Below are 21908 nucleotides of genomic sequence, written 5' to 3'. Positions count from 1 at the left end.
GAGTTACACTTACCTTTTGATGCCAATATTAATTTTTTGTGCCTCCATGTGCCAAAATCCTTGCATCAGGGTACCCCATTGAAGACCAAGCGCAGCAATGAGCATGTTGATTCCGACACTGCTGAATCCATATTTCTTCAGGAAGGTCATCAAGAAACCAAACCCAACAAATATCATCACGTGGACATCCTGAAAGACTGAAAGGACCATGGGCCCATAAAGAGGAGGTATTTGGGGGAAAGGATAGGCAATTCTTTTACAACCTAGCTGTTTGGCAGACAACTACACCACAATCAGTGCTGACAGCCAAGATATAAATAGCAAGAATGTTTGGGTGGCTTCTGTCTGAAAGATGGGGAGATCTTTGTACTACAGTTAATGAAAATGTTATTTTAAAAATGTTATTAAAAATTGCAACCTAAATTCATTATATTAATGTAGACATTTACCAATTAACAAACAAATTCCACCCCCCCCCCCAAAACAAACAAACAAACAAACCCTTCACTTTTCTACAGTGCCTTACATACCTCTCAAGGAGAGCTCTGTGCCCAAAAGATCTGGATCCATTTATGAATATGAACAACTTATTTTTCAATCTGAGTTGGACTTCCTAGTCAGAAAATTGCTAGGGAATAACTTATTCATTCAGTCTCCCCAACACTCGTCACATACAGGTGTCCAGCAAAAACAGGGACAGTGGACATTGTAAACGGAATACTTGGCTTGAAGATCCATTCTCCACGAGTATTATTTGCATACTTTCTATTAGAACTACCATCAAGACTGTATTACCACCTTGTGCCACAAGAGAGTGCAAAGTACACTCTCACACTCACACTGAAATCTAAAGTCAAAGCCATTATATGGTGAAAAGCCTGCTTAGTGCCTGCAGATAAATGCGTCAACGTTACACTGGCGAACACTGAAAATCAAACAATATTTATTAAAAACTTAGATGAGGTCCCTAATCAAAGTGTTCTATGTATTTTATATATACTGGCATATTATGGTCCTGATCCTGCATGGAATGCACACAGGCAGACCACCAGCACCTCCATGGAGCCCCATTGAAGTCAATGGGTCACAAGTGTTGACCTGCACTCTTCTCACCACAGGATGGGGGTCTATATGCAGATTATATGCAGAGCCTTATCTTTCAGACTGGACATTCTCAGATTTATTTTATAATATAGGATCCTCTCCTGACATCAATATGGGATCTCCCGCTCCCCCACCCCAGAACTGCTCCCCCAAACCTCTCTGACAATCATGGTTGTGGTTACTATTTATTTTTAAGGGTTACACAATAATCTTAGATTTTCCATGTTGGGTTGTGATGTTGATTTACAGATGAATTTTTGACTGTGATTTAAAAAAACCTCTGAAACCTGTTCAAAAAACAAACAAACAAACAAACAAAAAAATGCTCATCTTGATTTGCTCACAAAAACATTTTCCTTCCTTATAAGAAGGCAAGTTGAAATGACCCTAGAGGGTATGACTGTGTATAGTATAAAGCATATATAAAATTCACTATCACTGAATCATACTGTTATCTCAATGGAATATATTTATCCATTCTGTGTTTCACAGAACATCTGGAAATAAAGAACAGGTTCTCTGGGCATTCTCTCTGCTTGATAGGGTGGCTGCAGTGATGGTCTTGGGTAGTATGAAAGAAGATCAAATATAGTTTCACACATAAAATGTCTCACCAAACTGAAATGGCAGAATTAACAAATACACATGGAACACAATGGAAAACACACAAACCCTAGAGGATGCTTTTCCTCTGCGGACTAGTGAGAGGTTGTTATTCTCTAAGCTGGCTGGCAGATTTAACTACATGACTCCTATATATTTCAGTGGAAGTTGTGAGGTTAAATCCCCTAGAACTCAGCTTTGAAAATCTCAACCACAGGATCCAAATGCTTTACTTCATATGGAATAAGCACTTTTCTGTGGCCTCGGTGTGAATGAGCTGGTCATCAAGCCTATTTCTCCGGCTCATAATCCTTTTGAAGTCCCTCTCCTTTCAGCAGCACACTCTTAACCGCCTACAGGCAAAACATTAAGCTCATAAATTCATAGATTTTAAGGCCAGAATGGACCTTTATTATGATTACTGGTCTGACCTCCGCCCAACACAGGCCATAGAATTTCACCGAGTGCTTTCGCCAAACGATTCCAGTTGATTTCCATCTCCAGAACGTCCCACTACAAAGACAGAGCAGGCATCCTCCCTACTCTTTGCATATAGTTGGCTCTGCTTCTGCAGCTACAATTTCAGGCCCATTCTCCAGTGGAAACTTCCACAGCTGAATAACAAGCCTAGAGGAACATTCCCCACTTGTTTACAGGAAATCTAGCAGCGGCCACCAGATTGCCAGTATTAGTGTAAGCAGAGTCAGGATGAGCTCCACCCTGACATCTGGTGGTGAGGTGTGGCAAGTTGTGGAAAAGAACTTCAGGGGCTGATCTCATTTGCATAGGCACACCCATCCCGCCTAGCATGAGCCCATAGCTGCCCAAATGGTCACTTTGGCTGCTGTGGGATCCCCAGTGTCTCTGTTATTGGGGCAGGAAGAATAAATTGTTATTACCCTGATTATGGGAACTGTGCTTGGAACTGTACTGGGCCTTTTGTTATGATGGAGGGACTCGCCATCAACTAAGCAGCACTCGCTAGGCAAGGAACATGGGTTCCAAAACTCTGTGAATTGAGAGAGGCTGGGGACAGGTATTTATACTTGGTGGCATGGGCCCCCTGGTGAGAGCCTTATATCATAATTGCACTTCCTCCTCTCTCCACTGTGGAATATAAGAGCTAATGTTGATTCCATTAGGAGTCTAGTTACAGGCTGCTGAGCTGAATTCACTTTGGGCTAATGGTGCACCAGCACTGAGGCTCCCCTACTACAAGCTGAAATCACAAAAGAGCTAAAAACTGACTAAGAGCTGAAATCACTGAGTGTTGTGTTAAGTAGTGGGGGAGCCTGAAGATATATTGTGGAGCAGTTTGTGGTACAGCTGGAGCAGCTTGTGGACTGGCTGGTGGAGCAGTTCATGGGCCAGCAGGAGCTGTTTGTGGAACGCCGAGCGGAGCAGTTCGTGGACCGGCTGGTGGAGTAGTTCATGGGACGGTGGGAGCTGCTTGTGGGACGCAGAGCAGTTTGTGGACTGGCTGGTGGAGCGGAGCGGAGCCCTATGGAGCTGTGGGGCAGTCAGCTTCAGATCATGTAAGGTGCCCCTTACCTCTTCCCCTTCCCCCCCCGCCCCATTTCCACCCAGGTTGGGAGGTAAAACTCTGCAGATAAACTTTCAAACTCTGAGGCTGCCCTGACCAGGGACAGAGACTTTTGGGCCATTGGACTTTTGGGACTTTGGGTGATTTCGGGTTGCTGGACTCAAGAACCCAAGGGAAAGGACACGCTCCAATTTGCTTGGGGTGGGTTTTTGCTCATGGGTTGTGTTATGAATCCTGTTGGTGGTGTTTCCCCAACATAATGCCACATTGTTTCTCTCTGTTATTAAAAGGCGTTTTTGCTACACTCAGACTCTGTGCTTGCGAGAGGAGAAGTCGTGCCTCTTGGAGGCGCCCCGCGGGGGTGGTATATATTTGTCCCAGGTCACTGGGTGGGGGCTCGAGCTGGTTTTGCATTGTGTTATTGGAATGGAACCCCTAGATACTGAACCCGGCCCTTGTTGCTGCCAACTCTGATGGGCAGAAGGGTTACATTGGTAGTAAATTAAACACCTCACACAGCACCAGAGACATGCCTGATCTGATCTTAATCCTTCAGTTAAAATGACATTACCAGGATCTTTCAGAGCAAACTACCATGAGCAATAATTCTCCCCAGATTCAGGGGGTACAACAGCCCAGAAGGCCTCAGTCACAGATGGCCGCTGACCTTTTCTTTTGAATGAAAGAGACAAAAGTAAGTTGATAGGTTCTGGATTCATGTCAGAATGATATGCCCAGATAATCAAATGAAGTGACAGTTCCTATTTCCCCCTCATTTGGAGAAACAAGGGTCAAAATCAATAGGAAAAAAAGTTTATAGCTGCTCTACAGATATTACTAATTATTATTATTATATTTTATTATTGTCGATTCTCCACCCCTGCAACCAACAGCTTGTGGGATCACGGCCTGAAATTGTAAGCATAAAACAATGCACAAAGTTTATTAAGTGTTATGACCCTTGCAAAGCCATTCCACGAAATCTGTACAGAGGATAAATCTGTAAAAGCTCTACAAAAACATCCATCGTGGCTTTTATAGAGAAACAGCCTATTTGCTCTGCTTCCCCAGAAATGAATGTGAAGCTTCTCTATAAGTATTCAAACATTTTGCCATGCAGGTCTCCATTTCTTTTGGTCAAACTCACCGAGGGTGTAACAAGATAGAGTAGACTTAACCCTTGGTGGAACTCCGTTGACTTCAGTAGAGTTACATCCCACGTGAATTTGACACACTGAAGTGGAAAGTTGCATCACAACATGACTGAATGCTTATTTTTTCTACTCGCAGTCAACCTAGCCATGTACACCCCCTGAGAAACAGCAAGGGCAGTAATCATGTCCCTCACAGAAACAGCCCTGAACAACATTTTTTCCCCTCCTGGCGGAGGTTATGGTTTGTTCTATCAGACTGTTACTTGCTACTGTTTGTAGTTAGTTGCTTAATTCATCACAGAAACAAAACAAAGAAGTCTGTTTAATCTAAACAATCAATTATGTTGCCTATAGCATCCCAGTACACCATGTCTTGAGAAAAGGATACTGCGGGGGGGGACGGGGGACGGACCAGATAACAGTTTTCAAATATGTTAAGCTGTTATAAAGAGGATGGTGAACAATTGTTTCCCATGTCCACTGAGGGTAGGAGAAGAAGTAATGGGCTTTACCTGCAGAAAAGGAGATTTAGATTAGATATTAGGCAAAACCTTCCAACAATAAATTCTGGAATAGACTTCCAAGGGAGGTTGTGAAACTCCCATCATTGGAGGTTTTTAAGAACAGGTTGGACAAACTCCTGTCAGGGATGATCTAAGTTTACTTGGTCCTGCCTCAGCACAAGGGGCTGGACTTGATGACCTTGCAAGGTCCCTTCAGCCCTACATTTCTGTCTATGCTAGAAAAAGCACTGCATTTTCTTGAGTGTTAATGAAAATGATGCTAAGCATGATCTAGGGCAGCGTTTCCCAAACTGTGTTCCGCGGAACACTGGTGTTCCGCACGATGTGAATAGGTGCTCTGTGAAAGAATTGTAACGAAAAAAAAGGGTCTTTAAATTGTTTTTTAATTTTAAATTTAGCATATTTGAAGCGTAGTTTACAACTCTTCTTGAATGACTGTAATTTAACATAAAATTCTTTTTCCGGCATTATTACTAATATTAAGCGAATTTGTGATAGAAAAATGCAGAAACACCAATCCCATTTAATCCAAATTTGTATTTCTGTTTATAAAAATAGATTTTCCAAGTAAAAATCTAATTTGTTTGGTGTTTGTGTATATGTAAAAACAGGTTTTTTTTAAGTAGAACACTGTTTTTAATTTTTACTCTTGCACTTGATTTTTGTACTACTTTATACGTGCTTTCCAGTTAGAAATTGTTAGTTCAATTTATTTTAAATTTGTATTTTTGCTTTGTTTTATAGAATAAAATATATTTGAGCATAAATAATGCAATTTTTTATTTGAAAACCAAACAACTACAAAATAATATCATAAGTGTTCCGTAATAGGCTAAAAAGTGTTCCGTGGCCAAAAAAGTTTGGGAAACGCTGATCTAGGGTAACATTTTCATAAGAGCCCAAGTACCATTTTCAAAACTGTCTTAGGCTCCCTGGTTCCTAAAGTCACATTGCCTTTTGTTGAGGCTCCTAAGTCTCTTTTGAAAATGGGATGTAGCTGTTTTTGAAAAAATTCCCCCGAGCCCTTAGTGTGGACAGGCACAATTGTGTTTAAAAACACGTTAACTGGTTGGTGCTTATCCTAGGCCCTCCTAAAGGTTGATCATGACTATCTGACACGTTTTAAGCATGTCTCGCCTTTTTTACACTAGGTTCAAAGCCGTATTTAAAATTTTGTCAATTCATAGATTTTAAGGCCAAAAGGAACCAATATCATTGTCTAATCTGACCTCCTGCATAGCATAGGCCAGAGAATCTCACCCAGAATCTGTCTCCAGCCCACAGCATCTTTCTGAGATACCTTTGAGAAAGACATCCTGTCTTGATTTGAAGATTCCAAGTGACGGTGACCCTACCACATCCTCGGGTAATTATTTCAATGGTTAATTGCCCCCACTGTTAAAATTTATTCATTAAAACGTGTTAATGTTAAATAAGCACATTGACTACTAATTACATTAATCATTCAAAATTGTTAATAAAAATGTGTTTGAAACACTACCCATTTTCCTATTGCAGACACGGCCATTGCAATGATTCGCAAGGTCTGTGAGATTCCGGGGCAGTCCCCACCTCAACACTGCCCTCCCTTGGTTCCTCCCCTTGGAGAGGTGTAAGAAACCCAGGGTCTGCATAATTTAAAACCAGATTGGGCTGGACCACTGTTTCATCAAGCCTCTGATAGGGGCCAACACCTCCCAAAAGTCAATGGTGCTAAGCTGACCCACACCAGCCCATACTTCTGGACCATTTCTTTCATGTAGAACTTCATCTGGGGTATGTACAGGGCTCTGTACTGTTTTGGAGGGATACTAAGGGGCTTGTGAAATACAGAGCTTGTGAGCAGTATCTTGAGAAAGGCATGAGACAGGCAGGTGCTGTTCAAAGCCACCACACGCAACTCTGCCAGTGCAACCCAATGCTGATTTAGCAGTTCCACTGTTGGGTTGCTCTGCATGATTGTTGATCTCCGTGCAGGAAATGTGTCAGTCCCATAGGGATTCTCTGGGGTGTAAAATAAATAATAGTGACTTCAACTGAGACCAATGAGAGAACAGTGTTGCATAAATACTGGCATCAACATAGCCAAACTAATTTACACCTGCTGAGGATCTTCCCTAGAGCCTTTAAAGTAGAGTTAGGACCCTATACCAGTGGTTCTCAAACTAGGGGCGCTGCTTGTTCAGGGAAAGCCCCTGGCAGGCCGGGCCGGTTTGTTTACCTGCCGCATCCACAGGTTCGGCCAATCATGGCTCCCACTGGCCGTGGTTCACCGCTCCAGGCCAATGGGGGCTGTGGGAAGCGGTGTAGGCCAAGGGATGTGCTGGCCGCCCTTCCCGCAGCCCCCATTGGTCAGGCAGTGGGAGCTGCGATTAACCGAACCTGTGGACGCAGCAGGTAAACAAACCGGCCCGGCCTTCAACAAGTGGCGCCCCTAGTTTGAGAACCACTGCCCTATACTCTGCTCAATAGCAAATAGAGGCCATGAAGGTGCTGCAAATAACTGGGGGAAAATTCCCCTGTGCGGGGAAGCTGTATGTAGTTCTGTGCTTCCCCAATTCCAGCCCCCAGCCAAAGGGGTTCTGCTAGGAGCTGTAGGAAGAGTTTCTACAGCACTTAGCACTATGGGGACTTACACTTCTTATCCTTGCTTTCAACACCCTATGTCATGGGGCCTCTGCCAATGTCATGGGCCTGCTCTGCTTTCATGTCCTTCCTCCGCTCCTACATCCTCTCCGTGTCATCTAGGATGCCAGACTTGATAGCCCCTTTGTCCCCTCCTCCTTCTCTGCAAGCTCTTACGCTTGGAACACCATCCCAAAATCAATTAGACAAGTCTCCATCATCACCTCATTCCAATCACTTCTGAAATTCCACTTCTGCGGCATCACTTGCAGAAACGAGCATGTCTGTACTTTAATGTATAAAACCAAAAGCAACAGGAAAAAGGAATGTTTGAGCCAACCCAACCATACATGCTCCCTCAGTTTAGGTAATAAAGATGCATAATAACTTATTCTACCTCATATCCTCAGGCAGATCCAATGGGATTCCAGACAGGTGCAGCAGTTCACACTAGCAGATCTGATTAATATCTATATTAAACTAATCTAGAAGCCCTGAAGCATATCAAGGCCCCATTGTGTTAGGTGCTGTACATATGTAGTGAGATTCTGTCCCTGCCCTGAAGAGTTTACAGTCTAAGTTTAAGGCCAGGTTCAACAAATACATTTAGCCAAAAAATATCGGTGGGGGAGGGAGAAGGGGCTAACTAATACTAACATAGCTCGTGTGTGAGCTCTGAGGCAGAAAATTATCTGCTTTGTGTTTTCTAGGTGCTACAAAAGTTGATGATACTAATGATTAATAAGGACAATAATGATACTCCCTATGGTTCTAGCTGAAGGTAGGTTACTACATTTTTCCAACTTGACACACTCCCTCTGAGTTTGCCAGAGGTGCTCTTCTACTGCAGTTTTCTCCTTCATAAGTAACAAGCTTCCTAAGACCCAGGGCTTACAGGCTTTTCACACAATGCTCACTTGAAGTTCTGACCAATATAGTGTGCAAATCAGAAGATACATTCACTGGCCATTAGGCATATTGGAGAGGAAGCATGGAGTCAGGAGATCGGGGTTTTCACCCCAGCTCTGCAATTGCCTCTCTGTGTGACTTTGCATGAGTCACTTGCCCTCTGTCTGATTCCACTTTTCTTTGTAAGGTGCTTTAGAGAGCCACAGAAGAAAGGAGCTAGGATAATGCTGAGTAGTCTTATAACTTGTAAGGAAAATCCATACAAGAGTTTTTACATAATATATTAAATCTGTGTGTACTATTACAATCCAATTATATAGTACAGTATATGAGCACACGTATTACATGGTAGTATGTCTGATTCATCATGGCCTTGTACCTGTCATTTATTCCTGTGCAAGGTAAGAGCTGAACAATATCAAATCAGAATGGTAACATTTAACCCGTGCTTTGCACGGGTATAAATGGCTACACAAAGAGCTGGGCAGTGGAGAATCAGGCCTAGGTCTGATCCTTGGCCCAAAGATCACTCTGGCAGTACAAAGGGACCATAAAGCTGCCTAGAATGGGTAGCTGGGGATTCCTGGCTCTACACTATCTCCTTCAGGCCTCCCACTGTATGGCGCACGCCGGGGGCCTGCCAAGGAGAGGAAGTACGGCTGGAGCACTACTGAACTCTGGCAACCCCTGGTGGACATAACAGCATTTTTTGGATGAGTTACCAGCCTATATAAAGTAGAGCAGCCTCAGAGCTGCCATAATTGACGGTAGGGTCCAAGCAAGGCTCTGGCAGCTCAGAGAATTGGGAGAGGACCCAGGTGGTATAACACCACCTTTTTCCACCCCTGGGTCCGGTACGGTTCAGGATTAGGTGCTTAGCTGCAGGCACTGAGATTTCAGGGGCCCCTTGAAGTCTATGGAAAGACTCTCAGACTTCAGTGCTCTTTGGATCAGGCCCCTGGTGCTTAGATATCAGTGATGGGTTCATTAAAAAACACTTGATATACAGTTAGATAGGAGATGGGAGACTGAACTAGATGGGCCATTGCTCTGCTCTAGGATGGAAACTCCTGTATTTCTGTTTCAAGGAGAATACTCAGGGCAAAATTCTTCTCTCAATGTCTCTCCTGCATTGACTTCATTAGGGTTGCCCCAATGCAGCTGACTTTGACCCTCTAGGTTGGTCAATTCACATCTGAATAATGTACTGTTTTCCCGGCTCCCCCACGGGGAGAATGTACTATGTGAGCATCATATTAGCATCACATGACTAAGAAAGAGGAATCCATGAAAAGAGCCCATAGTTCTGTCCTGCCTGTAACAGTCACTGAAAGAGCAGTTGAAATAATGCACCAAGAATGATGCCTCCTAACATTTACCACACTAAGGCCCTTTTAGTCAAAAATAAACAAAATGTTGAGATGGCAGTTTCAGAAAATAATATCTCAATTGATCTCAGCAAATCACACTATCCCCATTTGTAAAGTGTCCTTGCGATTACTTCATTCCCATGGATGGATCAGCTCTTCGTGAGAGGAGAAACAGAAGGCAACCAGCAATATTATTGTCCAGGCAAAAGAACCTCCCAAAACAGCTTCAAACTTTTACAGCGTAACAAACAAAAATGCATAAGGATCGTATGTTATAACGTTCCCAAATACCATGATTCAGCAAGTGGAACCCTTTGAACTAGGGCTAGAATTCTGGTTAGTGGTAACTGCATACCCTGCCCAATCCCTGGTGCCGTTAGTTATAGAATAAACAGAACAGAAGGGTTGATAAGCAGCAATACAATTAATTTTAACATACGAGCCTGAATTCCCGCACAATGCTAGTGATCACTCAAAGGTCTATTGCAACCTAAGCTTCTGCAAATCTTACCCTGCTATATAAACAATAATACTTACATGGATATAGAAATATATCCTTTGTGGTGGGCTGGGTGTTTTCATATCTTACAAATATCCCAAATAAAATGATAATTAACACCTCCAGAAAAATTGCCAGGATAGAGAATTTGAACCTCATGTTGGTAGCAAAGGCTGAAGGCATAGTGAGAGTGCTCAAGGCTGCAGGGGCTTGATAAAGAGAGAAGTTTGCTGTTTGCCTTCAATGGGGCTGGATGATACTGCCAAGAAGAGAGACTGGCCCAAGTGTCACACCCAGCAAGGGAGGGGAGTAATAGGGTTCAGTTAGTCGATTCCTATTCCACAGGCTGCTTCTGGGTATGAAATGTTATTTAATGCTAAAACAAGCCAGGTAACTTACATGTTTCATATAATTTATAGTGCAAAGTTTCTCTTCTAGTCCTTTTCTAGTAATAGATAATGTTGTCACTATGGTACTTTAAAAAAAAAAAAAGGGAAAACAGCAGTTTGGAAATCTGGTGCACATAGCTATCAACTCCAAAACGCAGTAGTACTTAGTCATTTCACCAAGATATAAATTGCTCTCATTAAAAAAGATGGAAAAAAACCCCTTTATCTGGTATGAAGTATGAGAAACCACTTAACCCTTAGCACTAGGACTAGCTTGGCACAGAGAATTGGTTTTACTAAGTCTAAGAAGCACCCCTTGGTTCTGTTTTACAATCTCTAAAACATACAAGAATTAAGTAGAAAATCTTTTGAATGAATAATTGTTTAAAGGGGAAGAGGTTAAATACCATATTTTTTAAAAATCACCAATGTCTTTATTAGTTACAAATAAGGCTTAGATTACTAACACCAAAAGATTTTTAAAACTGTACTTTACATTTCACTATTTAGGTTAATTATGCTCTGGTTCAAGCAGGAATTATTTCGGGGATGTTCTGTGGTCTGTGTTATTCAGGAGGTCAGACTAGATGATCACAATGATCCCTTCTGGCTTTGCAATGTAGGAATCTATAGTTATTTGTTTTTTGGGTTTCTCTTTGCTCAGACAGAGAAAATAGATCAGTCAGTAAAGCTGTTGGAACAGCAAAAATATAGATAAAAGAACAAAGTTTGAGGTTCAGAAAGATTTGAGGGGGTAATATACCAGTTCAAGAGTATTCAGACAGCCACTGGAGTATTTGTGAAACTGTTTGCCAGTCCTGAAAGTTTTATGGATTTTAGTGCAAACTTTTATTTGGATGAAAATTCAACCCAGGAAGTTCCCTACTTGTGAGTTGCTAGTCACTATGCTCCTGTTTTCAGTCCACCAATAAGGGTGCAGCAATAACAACACGTGACAGTTGTTGACTAACCTATAGGCTGAAAATGACAATCCACACATTTAAAGAAAGTCTGGATCAACTCACCAATGTTGTTAACATCAGCCCTGACTAAACAATTAGATCTGTATGGATGCACCACTGCTCCTGCATGAAGCCCTGTTGCACGATTTGAAACAAGCGGTTTGAATATCTCTGTTACTTCAGTTTATATTTTGATACCAGTCCATTATATTTCCAGGATCTCCTGCTTTATAACAATTCTGCAATGTCTGGCTTGCAATCACATCAAAGGAATGGGGTTTTCCTGTTGCCATATGTAATGTTTTAAACACACACGCACAAAAATTTTTGTTGGTCTTTGATTTGGAAAAAAAACCTTCTTGTTGTTTTTCTTTTATTCAAAATGTGCATTTTGGACCAAATTAACACGTCTGAGTGCCCCTTAAACTATCTGTTTGGGGGAAAGTGGAGTTAGGCTTAATACTTTATTTGAACCACAGAAATTGTAACACTGATGAAAGATCAGTACTATCACATGGCACTTGAATGAGCCGTCAGCATTTGGCGGACCAAGAGCAGAATATGTCTTAACCAAATAATGCCCACTTAAAAAAACTAGATGATTCCTCTTACTCTGCACAGTGTAGCAGCTGTTCAAGTTGAGCTCCTCAGACGTAAAGGCCTCGATCCAGCAAAACACTTAACTCCGTGTTGAGCTTTAACCTTTAACACTTAACCCCATGTTGGATATGGGCCTAAAACTGAGCATGCTTTTAAGCCCTTTACAGAATAAAGACCAAAGCAGCAGAATCAGCAAGAAAATAGAAAAGCTCTTATTGCTCTGCAGAGTGCTTTTTCACTAATATAATACACCTCTACCTCGACTGAACGCAACCCAGTATAACACGAATTCGGATATAATGCGGTAAAGCAGCGCTCTGGGGGGCGGGGCTGCACGCTTTGGCGGATCAGCCCACCAGGCTCCGACACGCTGCTCTGAGTGGCATGTTAAGGGTGTCGGGCCGGGGCTGAGGGGTTGGATAAAGGGCAGAGGGTGTCGGGGAGTGGTCAGGGGATGGGAGGGTTGGATGGTTCTGAGGTTCTGGGGGCGGTGCGATCAGGGGATGGGGGCATTGGATAGGCGGTGGGAGTCCTGGGGGGCCTGTCAGGGGGCGGGGGTGTGGATTGGGGTCAGGGCAGTCAGGGGACGGGGGCGTTGGATAGGGCGTGGGAGTTCTGAGGGGTCAGTCAGGGGGCGGGAAGTGACTATTAATAACGGAAATGCTCGAGGCCAAAGCAAGTTTGATATAACGCGGTTTCACCTATAACGCTGTAAGATTTTTTTGGCTCCCAAGGACCGCGTTATATCGGGGTAGAGGTGTATACAATATTACATAGAAAGGTATTTCCATTAATATCCACTGCTTCTCTGCAAACTCTTTAAAGCTTTGAGGAAATCAAGCTTAAAAGCTGACCACTTTCTAAAGTGCTGCTGATCAAGTCTGCAGAAATGATCGTAGTAAATAATGAATGTGGCATGTCACATCAAAGCAATAAAATCTTCAGGCTCTTCAGTTTTCAGATATCAGCAGGTCTGTCAGATTGTGCTTGTGGGAGGGGAAAAGTTGCTGTCTGGATACAACATCTCTGAGTGATGGAATTTTCTCAGAGGAATATCACCATCTGATTACGAGTCCATGGCTGTAACTATGCTGTAGGGTGGGCCTAATTTAGAGTGATCTTAGCCACCAACTGGGGACATGGAAAATTGATCTGTGGCCCTGGTACTGAAAACAAGTGGCGTAAAGAAAAGGGCATGAGGCTATAACAGAGTTAAACTTTAGTGTGGCATAGCTAGGTTGAACAAATTCATCCTTTTATGGTATGAATGACCGTCTGTTTCATTTTAATGGTGCAAAGACGAGAAGCTGAACATTGTTGATTACCCACTGGTCATCATGGTGGGAAGAGGGGGAAATCAGGAACTACAGTGTTGCTGTAGGAAGCCGGGACCCCACTCTCCTAGTGAGAGAGAGGATTAAGAGCCATTCAGAGGCATGTTTAATTGCTCCAGTAAGGAAAGAATCAAAGAAAACCAGCATTATGAAATTGAGAGCAAAGTTCACTTTTTATTAAGCATATATTGTATGCGAATCTCTCACTTATTCTGAAATGAAGGCCATTTCCCCTTCTAATTCATACACTAAATACATCCAGTTACTATTTAAGTGTTTCCTCTAGCTAACGTCTCATTTTCAATATTTACAATCTTTGTGATTGCTAAATTCTTTCAAAGGGAAAAAAGCTATTGGTTATGATTTATTTATTAAAAGTGCCATTTATTGAATTTATTTGAAAAATATCGATCAGATTTGATTAATTTAACCAGGGTTGAAATTTAAGGATTTTCCAATATTCTGCTAGTACATATTATTGTGAACCTACATATTAAATCACACACACACACACACAAACATGTGAAAAGAACATTATTTAGGTTGCAAAGTCAAGCACTTGCAAGTTAGTAAATGCCAGATTTACGATTGCTTATGCAAACCTTAATTCTGGCCCCTTCTGTGTCCAGCCTGTGCATTGAATGAGAAACGTGCTTTAAAACAGGCGTTGTAACATTGAAACAAGAATTGTATCAAAATGCATATGCACAAGGGCAAGCATAAATCTGGCATAGCTTGACTTCCAACTGTTGGGCTTTGCAACCTTAATAAAGTTCTTGTAATGAAGGGGATTTTGCATATCATTTCCTAGATTTCTTTTAAAAAACAAACAAATATATATTTACGGTTACGCATAAAACCCCTCCCATTCATAAAGTCATCCCTAGGGTTAAAACCCTGAACTTTCAGCATGCACAGCTACTATTTGAGCTACAGCACTAACAAGGCTAGCTACCAGCAGGAGAAGGTTGTTTTCCTTGAGTGCAGACTGTGTTGCTGGGGGCTGTCCGGGGGCAGCCCAGCCTGGTGCTCTCTCTTTTGTCCCACTCCTGGTGCTGGAAGAGCTCCTGCCCCACGTATTGCTCTCAGAGTGGGGATTAGCCACTGGCACCACATGCTGTGTCTGTGGAGTGGTTGCGGAGAAACATGGCCTGTTTCTCTTTCTTTATCGCACCACCTGCCCCTCTGAAAGGAGGAGGGCAGATAGGCCATGGGGATTTACAGGTAGCGGGAGCTTAGCCCAGCCAGTTTCCCGCTCCTGCTCTGGCAGCAGCATCCGCTGCTGAGTTGGGGATGGCCTTGAACTGGTCAGTGATAGTGGAAATTTCCTGTGGCAGGAGCACAAGTGAGAGAAGGGAAATGGCAATTCGTAACGCTTTATGCAGCGGTCACTAGGCCAGCTCCCCCTATAGTCAGGGGAACATTTCTTTTGTGATCTCTTTCTATACACTCCAGTGTGTGATGTCTGGAGGGAGAGTGACACATCACTCATGTCACCTCTGTATTTAACTGATACACGATGGTTGAATAAGTGAGGTTCTACTGCACATTGAGGGCGTGATTCTGGAAGGACAGCACTTCAGCACGTGCTTGAAATCAATGAGGTTCAAGCATGTGCTTAACTTTAAGCACATGCTGAAGTCCTCTCCTGAATTCTGGCCTAACTCAGTATTGGATCTGCTTAAAGAGCTCTCCATATACACTGTGAGGGCAGCAGAGATAGGAACACGGATACATGAGCATGAAGTGAACTGCATGTTTCTGGGGGCCGGGGGGAGGGAAGTCACTTCTAATGTGATGTGAAATAAGGGCCTGATCCAGTGCCCACTAAATGGAAAGACTCCCACTGACTCTAGTGGGCTCTGGAGGCACCCTTTGTGAACAGTACAATATGCCAAACATTTTAAAGCCATGAACACAATCACTTTATCCTCCAATTGTTCTTCTGCAGCAGAGTGGAAGCTTGCTGCTTGGGAGAAAGTCAGCCTCTGTAGAAGATTTAATAAATGAGAGGCTGGATTGTTTGGAATGGAGACAGGAGATAGGATGGATGCCAGGAGTTCATTATGGAGCTTTCATGCAACATAGATTTATAAATTTTAAGGCCAAAAGGGAACAGTATGATCATCTAGTCTGATTTCCTGAATAACCCAGTCTAGGGGATTTCACCTGGTGATTTTTGTATCAAGCCCATAATGTCTGTTTGACAGAAGACATCTTTAAATGGAGACTGGATCTGGCAGTCAAGTGATAGAGAAGCCACCACATCCTTAGGTAAATTGTTCCAGAGGTTAATTAGCCTTGGTTAAAAAAGCAGCTCCTTATTTCCAGTCTGAATATGTCTTGTTTTGATTTACAACCCCATTGGATCTCATTTTGCCCTTTTCAGCTAGATTTAAGAGCCGTCTGCTCCAGAAATCTCTGTCAGAAATATCTTCTCCATGCAGGCTCTTGTAGACTGTGGTGATCAAATTGCATCTTAATCATCTCTTAGATGAACTAAATAGACTGAGCGCCTTAAGCCTCTCACTATAAGGCTTGTTTTCCAGACTTTGTTTTCCAGCCTGGTGCTCCTTTTTGAACACTTGCCCATTTTTCAACATTCTTTTTGACGTGTGGACACCAACAGGCACAGTATTCTAGTAATGGCCTCACCAGTGCTTTACAGACATTGCTCTTCATGGGAAGAGATGAGTTATGGAACTAAGGACAGAGCGGTGGAGGTTCTCCAATAGGGAAGTTAGTCTGAGATTTAATGATCAAGTTCTGTGGAGCTTGGACAATGACCAAACCAACCACAAGGATACCAAGAAGGTGTGAGAAAAAATATCCAAACGTATTAAAGAAAGTCTACAAGCAGTCTGTGGCTAAACAGAAGGAGAGAACAGATGTACAGGAAGCAGCAAGGAAGGAGGAGGAAACGTTTATGCGATGGCAGAAAGTGAGAACAGCGGAAAGTTATGAGGAATACAAGCTGGTAAAGAAAACTGTGAAAAGAGTAAGGGTGGAAGCTAAAGGTCAGGTATCTTATATGCAGGACTATTCATGAGGAAAGGAGGAAAAGGAATATATAGATTAGCCAAAATTAGGGAAAGAAGCACAGAGGACTAGGGAACTATGAAGTGTGTCAAAGATGAAAACAGAGGAGTGCTGGTGAAAGACAGTGAAATCATTAGGAGGTGGCTGTTGTTTTATGTCAATGGAGAGAACGTGAAAAAAAACCATTGAGGGAAGTATGTACAACATCACACAACTTATCACCCCAGCAGGTGGAGGCTCTGACAGCACTAAAGGTGATGGAACATGGGAAGGCAGTTTACCAGTCAACGCCTTTAAAGCGTTAGGTGATGAAGGAGTGGTGAAGATGTCAAACTTTTTCAGCTTATGTCTCCAGACTGTAAAAATGCCTGATGAGTAGACAAAGGCAGCACATCGGTCCTGACCTTCAAGTGTAAAGAAGATGTGAAAGAATGTAGTAATTACTGACCTATCGAGCTAATGGATCACACAATGAAGTGGCTGGAGAGAATCATCAAGAAAAAAACGTAGAGAGGAGCTGGAGCATCAAGCAAGCAACAGCCAATTCAGGTTTGTGCCATTGGTGCTCCACTAGACACCCAGGGACTAGGACCAAGTTCCCAGCGGTCAAACGAATGACATCCATTGACTTCATGAACATTGCATCAGACCCAAAATGAGGACTGTCCCTGTTTCAAAGAGTGTACAATTTAAAAGATAGTCACAAGGACAGAGGATGCACTAGGATGCCTAGAAGAGGGAACAATATAAAACACGATTATTGCTGGCTCACTTCTCTGCTAATCCTAGAAAAAGTGAGGGCCTGATTCTCTTTTCACTTTCACTGGTGCTAATCAGGAGTAACTCCACTGCAGTCTTCCACACACGTCTTCCATTGAGAAAACCATCCTGTTGTTGTGAGTTGGCACAATTTAAAATGACAGGCAGACAGTAGCCTTGGCATCTCGCATAAACGGAGTGTTGGGAGAACAAAGCAGAAACAATGTGTCTGGAGAACCTATGCATATTGTCAAGCATGAGGTCTCCATCTGGGAATCTTGTGAAGGAATACATGCACCATTTTATCGTTTTATTGGCCAGTAATGTATGCCCCGCTCATCCACTCTTAGTCACGTTCTGTAATGCTGTGCTCCAGAAATAATCTAACACTGCTGTTCTTTTGGGAGTCTTGAAACAAAATGATGGCAATTTTACATAGGCTTTCTGACTGGAACCTTTTGTACCTGGGGGGTAGGTGGGGAAGAGGCACTGAGAGATGGGGCTCTAAAAAGGAAAAGTTAAGTTCAAAGTGAATCATCCAAGTGCTTAACCCTGTGAGCCAGTTCAACTGTGGGGGCTGTCAAGCTGAGACTTTAGCTGTATCTTTCCTTTCCATAAAATGTAAAGCAGGAGAGAATGTTTTTTTTCACATGGCATGCTGTGTAACTGCCTTTGAAAATATCCGTTATGTAACCACTGGCACTAAAGCTGGAATATTTAAAAGTATGTGATGGCTGGCTCCTCCAGACCCCCAAACAGGCCAGAATAAGAGAAATAGGAAATAGTGGGAATTGTGTACAATTTTAATGCCCTCTGCAAAATAATACCTATCTGTATGAAATGCTCAGGGCTCTATGAGCCATCTATATGATATAATAAATAGTCGCATATACAGACAGGAGTCATGTTAGGGTTACCCCTTCTTAACAAGACTGTTCCTATTTAAGAAACACTAGCCACGAGGTGAGGGAAATTAAGGCAGGTCTAAAAGTTAAGATGTTGACTGAAAAGTTAGACTTTGCATGAACAACATTACTGAATACTAAAACAAGATGGAAACAACCTTTACAGAAGGAAAACACAGGCCCTGGTCTAAGAGTGGAAGAATACCAGTGGTGCTGGAACCATTTGTATAGTGAGGGTGCTGAGAGACATTGAACCAAACTGTAAAGCCTGTATATGATGGAAACCACTTCAAGCCAGGAGGTGCTGCAGCACCCCCCGCACCACTAGTTCCAGCACCTCTGAAGAATCCCTGAGACGGGTAATGGCAAGAGGCCTAACACCTGAGCAGGTGCGCTGAAAGAGAGCAGAGAAGGGATTGAGGTGCAAATAGCCCTGCAATTGTGACACGTATGTTCTTTGGATCACCCTGACCGTATCCTCTGAGAGCTCGTTTGTTATTTGAGGAAACCTCCACACTTATCACATTCAGTGCTTGAGTAGTAAAAAAACAAAGTGCCAAAAGTCACTTCCAGTAATTGAGTGATAGCACCAGAAGTACCAGAACACCATTCTGGCTCCTGAAAAAAGTGCCAGAACAGCTTTTTGGAGCGTTTCGGCATGACTCAAGCCCTGATCCCTTTTCCCTCTTGTGTGACATAAGAAAATAGACATTTTATCAGAGAAATAACTATTTCCAATTTTTGTTTAACCCTACTATCATCCAGTGAGTCCACAAACACCTGCTCAGACTAAGATACAAGGCTCAAGAGATCATAGGCAATTCTTTCACTCATTCACTTCAGCAGCTTCCCTGAACTCAATTGGCCTGGAAAGGAAAGGTATATTGAATCTGGATTCCTGTTTCCTCAGACAGATGAGTACCAAACTACCCTCCAGTATATTTCCTTTTATATTTTTAACAGGGAAGATATCACCAAAGTCAGATTCCTCCACACAAATGGAGAGAAATGCTATTGTTTGATGGATAAACACAAACCATGGCCTCCCTGAAAACACACTGCTATTTCGTAGAATATCAGGATTGGAAGGGACCTCATCTAGTCCAACCCCTCTGCTCAAAGCAAGATCAATCCCCAGTTTTCGGCCCAGATCCCTCCATGGCCCCCTCAAGGATTGAACTCACAAACCTGGGTTTAGCAGGCCAATGCTCAAACCGCTGAGCTATTCTTCTCCCCCCACCTTCCTTTAATCTAAGTAATATGGAGCCACTATCATGGAAGTATCTGAATGCTTCCTCTTTAAAAAACAGAAATAATCTCTCTCTCCATTCTGAGCCTGTAGAAGTAATTTCTTGATTAGAGTAAAAGCACTTCCCCCAGCAATCTGAAGGAGATTAATAGATTTCAGTCTCAAAGGGACCATTAGATAACCTAGTCTGACTTCCTACGTAATACAGGCCATGTAATTTCATCCAGTTATTCTGCATTGAGCCCAGTAACATGGGTTTGGCTAAATCATCTTTCCCTGAAAGGTATCCAGTCTTGATTTGAAAACATTGTGAGCTGGAGAATCCACCATTTCCCTTGGGAGCTTGTTCCAATATTGTCACCCTCACTGTGAAAAATTTGTGCCTTATTTCTAATTTGAATTTGTCTGGCTTTAACTTCCAGCCACTGGTGCTTGTTATGTCTGTGTTTGTTGGACTACAGTGCCCTTTAGCATCTTTAGATGCTATTCAAGAGGGTTCTTCCACCTGCTTCTCTCTTCGTACCAGCATCACCTCCCGCTTGCCAGGGCTCATTTTTAGTCAGCTACTCTTCACCCAGGTGCTAACCTCAATTAGGCATTCAGGGACGGGGTACAGAGCTGGGTGTCAGCCAGCTCTCAAGAGGCTTCCTGTAGATGCTGAATAAGAACAGGGACAGGACTGACCTTTGTGGGACTCCACAGGTGAGGGCTCTGGAAGAACAGCTGACCTTAATTAGTCTCTGGGCTGGGTTTGAGAGGAAGGACTTAAATCACTTCAGGTTATTTCCAGCCTCTGGAAGCTGGGACCTGTAGCTGTCAGCGGCGCCTTGTCATAGGACACGTCATGCATTTGAGACCCACATTTAGCATTTCAGCATATCAACATGAGGCAATATGACCTAGTGGATAGAGCACTGGGGATCTGGGGAGATCTGGATCCTATTCCTGGCTCTGGTACTGGCCTGCTGGGTGACCTTGGGCACATTGAGGCACAGGCTGGTGACAGTTTCCCAACAATCAAACTGACCTCCTTTGTAAAGTTCTTTGGAATCTACGGCTGAACATTTTTATGTAACAGCTGGGTAGTATTATCTTGCTTCCAGCTAAGTCATTGACAGTTACCATTGACTTCAATGACAGCAGGAACCTTCTGTTTTATTCCTGAGAAATATTGATAACGGATATGACATCCTGACACTGCAGCTCCAGAAAATGTTTATTCACGTTAAAGAAAAGAAGCTCCTGGCGTTTCAAGCCTCCTCCTCTGTTACTGTTTGTTGGATACCTGATCCTAGACCTTTGTCAAATATTAAAAGAGGTCACGGCCCTGTATTTTGCTCTTGCTGGGTTAGAACTGTGCAGACAGAACAAAAGCATAGGCAGAGGAGTATCACAAAGCTGCTGGGAGAGACATAGCAAGCTGTTCACCAGAGATAACACCTCCGATTCTCATTTACATAAGGGCCACTTTGCAACATTCTAGTCATAGAAAGGGGCCTAAAAGTGGGTGAAAATACAACTGACTCTCACATTAAGGCCCCTTCACATTGCCAGAGCAGTGTAAAGTGGGTTAAGTGTAAACGAGAATCAGGTCTAAAGTCTAGCATATACTTTGCCATAAGTGCTCATGCAAAATTACAGGCTTATGTTTCCTTTGTTACAACGTCTGTACCAGTTAGTTCCCCACCAAGCCTCCGTGCTGAGTCTTATCTGAACTCTTCAGTTGGGTGTGACAGGGAAACTCCTTATGTCATCAGGGGAAAGCGTCTGAGTCAAGTCCTGTTCTGAAACAGGCAGTGAAAATCACGGCCAAGAAGCAGCAGCCGGGTCTATAAGAAGCTGTGGATGGAGGAGTGCTTTTAAGTATTGTGAAATATGACAGACAATGAATCATACAAATTAGGGGTGGAATAAACCTATCAGGTCTTCCAGCCCACCTCCCTCCTGATGCAAGACTGTCCCTTTTACTACATAATTAAGTTTGGGAATGGAGAGCTGTTGGTCTTGGAGGATTACTTGCGAGAAGCAATGTGACTTAGTGGACTCGGCCCAGGAACGTCTGACTTCTAGCTTCAGTTCTGCCACTGATTAGCAGCATGGCACTGGGCAAGTCACTTAATTTCTCTAGGCTTCAAGCTACCTTTCTGTAAAATAGGAAGCTAGTTTGCATGTGTCGCTTGGCTGTCACTTAGATCCCTCCCTTGGCCACAGAGGCAGCCTTATCCTGGTTTATTCCTCCTCTCTTTTCACAGGTGCTTTCTGGGGACCCCACAGCCAAGCCTCTCTTCATCAATACTACTCTGCAGCACTACTTTCCTGCACAGGTGCATGTTTGCTCCA

At 43.0% G+C, this 21908-nt stretch overlaps 1 protein-coding gene and 1 long non-coding RNA gene across 3 annotated transcripts in view; one reads left to right on the top strand and one right to left on the bottom strand.

The window, feature by feature from the left end:
* The window catches only part of RHAG (Rh associated glycoprotein), a 26331-nt gene extending 15719 nt beyond the window's left edge, over positions 1-10612 (bottom strand). Inside the window, exons 1-2 of one of the 2 annotated variants that reach the window (XM_007061714.4) lie at positions 10370-10612; positions 14-197 (exon numbers count right to left, since the gene is read on the bottom strand). In XM_007061714.4, the coding sequence (XP_007061776.1) occupies positions 14-197; positions 10370-10514 (329 nt within the window). In that variant the 5' untranslated portion in view covers positions 10515-10612. Of the gene's footprint in view, positions 1-13; positions 198-530; positions 586-10369 lie in introns of those variants that run through there. The other variant, XM_027824205.3, reaches the window with a different exon arrangement.
* On the top strand, positions 2950-21908 carry LOC119565733. Its single transcript, XR_006289321.1, has 4 exons — positions 2950-3242; positions 6206-6294; positions 8264-8334; positions 21821-21908. It is a non-coding gene; the product is annotated as an uncharacterized LOC119565733 (long non-coding RNA).

This window comes from Chelonia mydas, chromosome 3 (assembly GCF_015237465.2).
Source record: "Chelonia mydas isolate rCheMyd1 chromosome 3, rCheMyd1.pri.v2, whole genome shotgun sequence".
NCBI classification, from domain to species: domain Eukaryota; kingdom Metazoa; phylum Chordata; order Testudines; family Cheloniidae; genus Chelonia; species Chelonia mydas.
The sequence above is the reverse complement of the archived record's forward strand: the minus strand, read 5'-3'. Positions and strand labels throughout refer to the sequence as shown.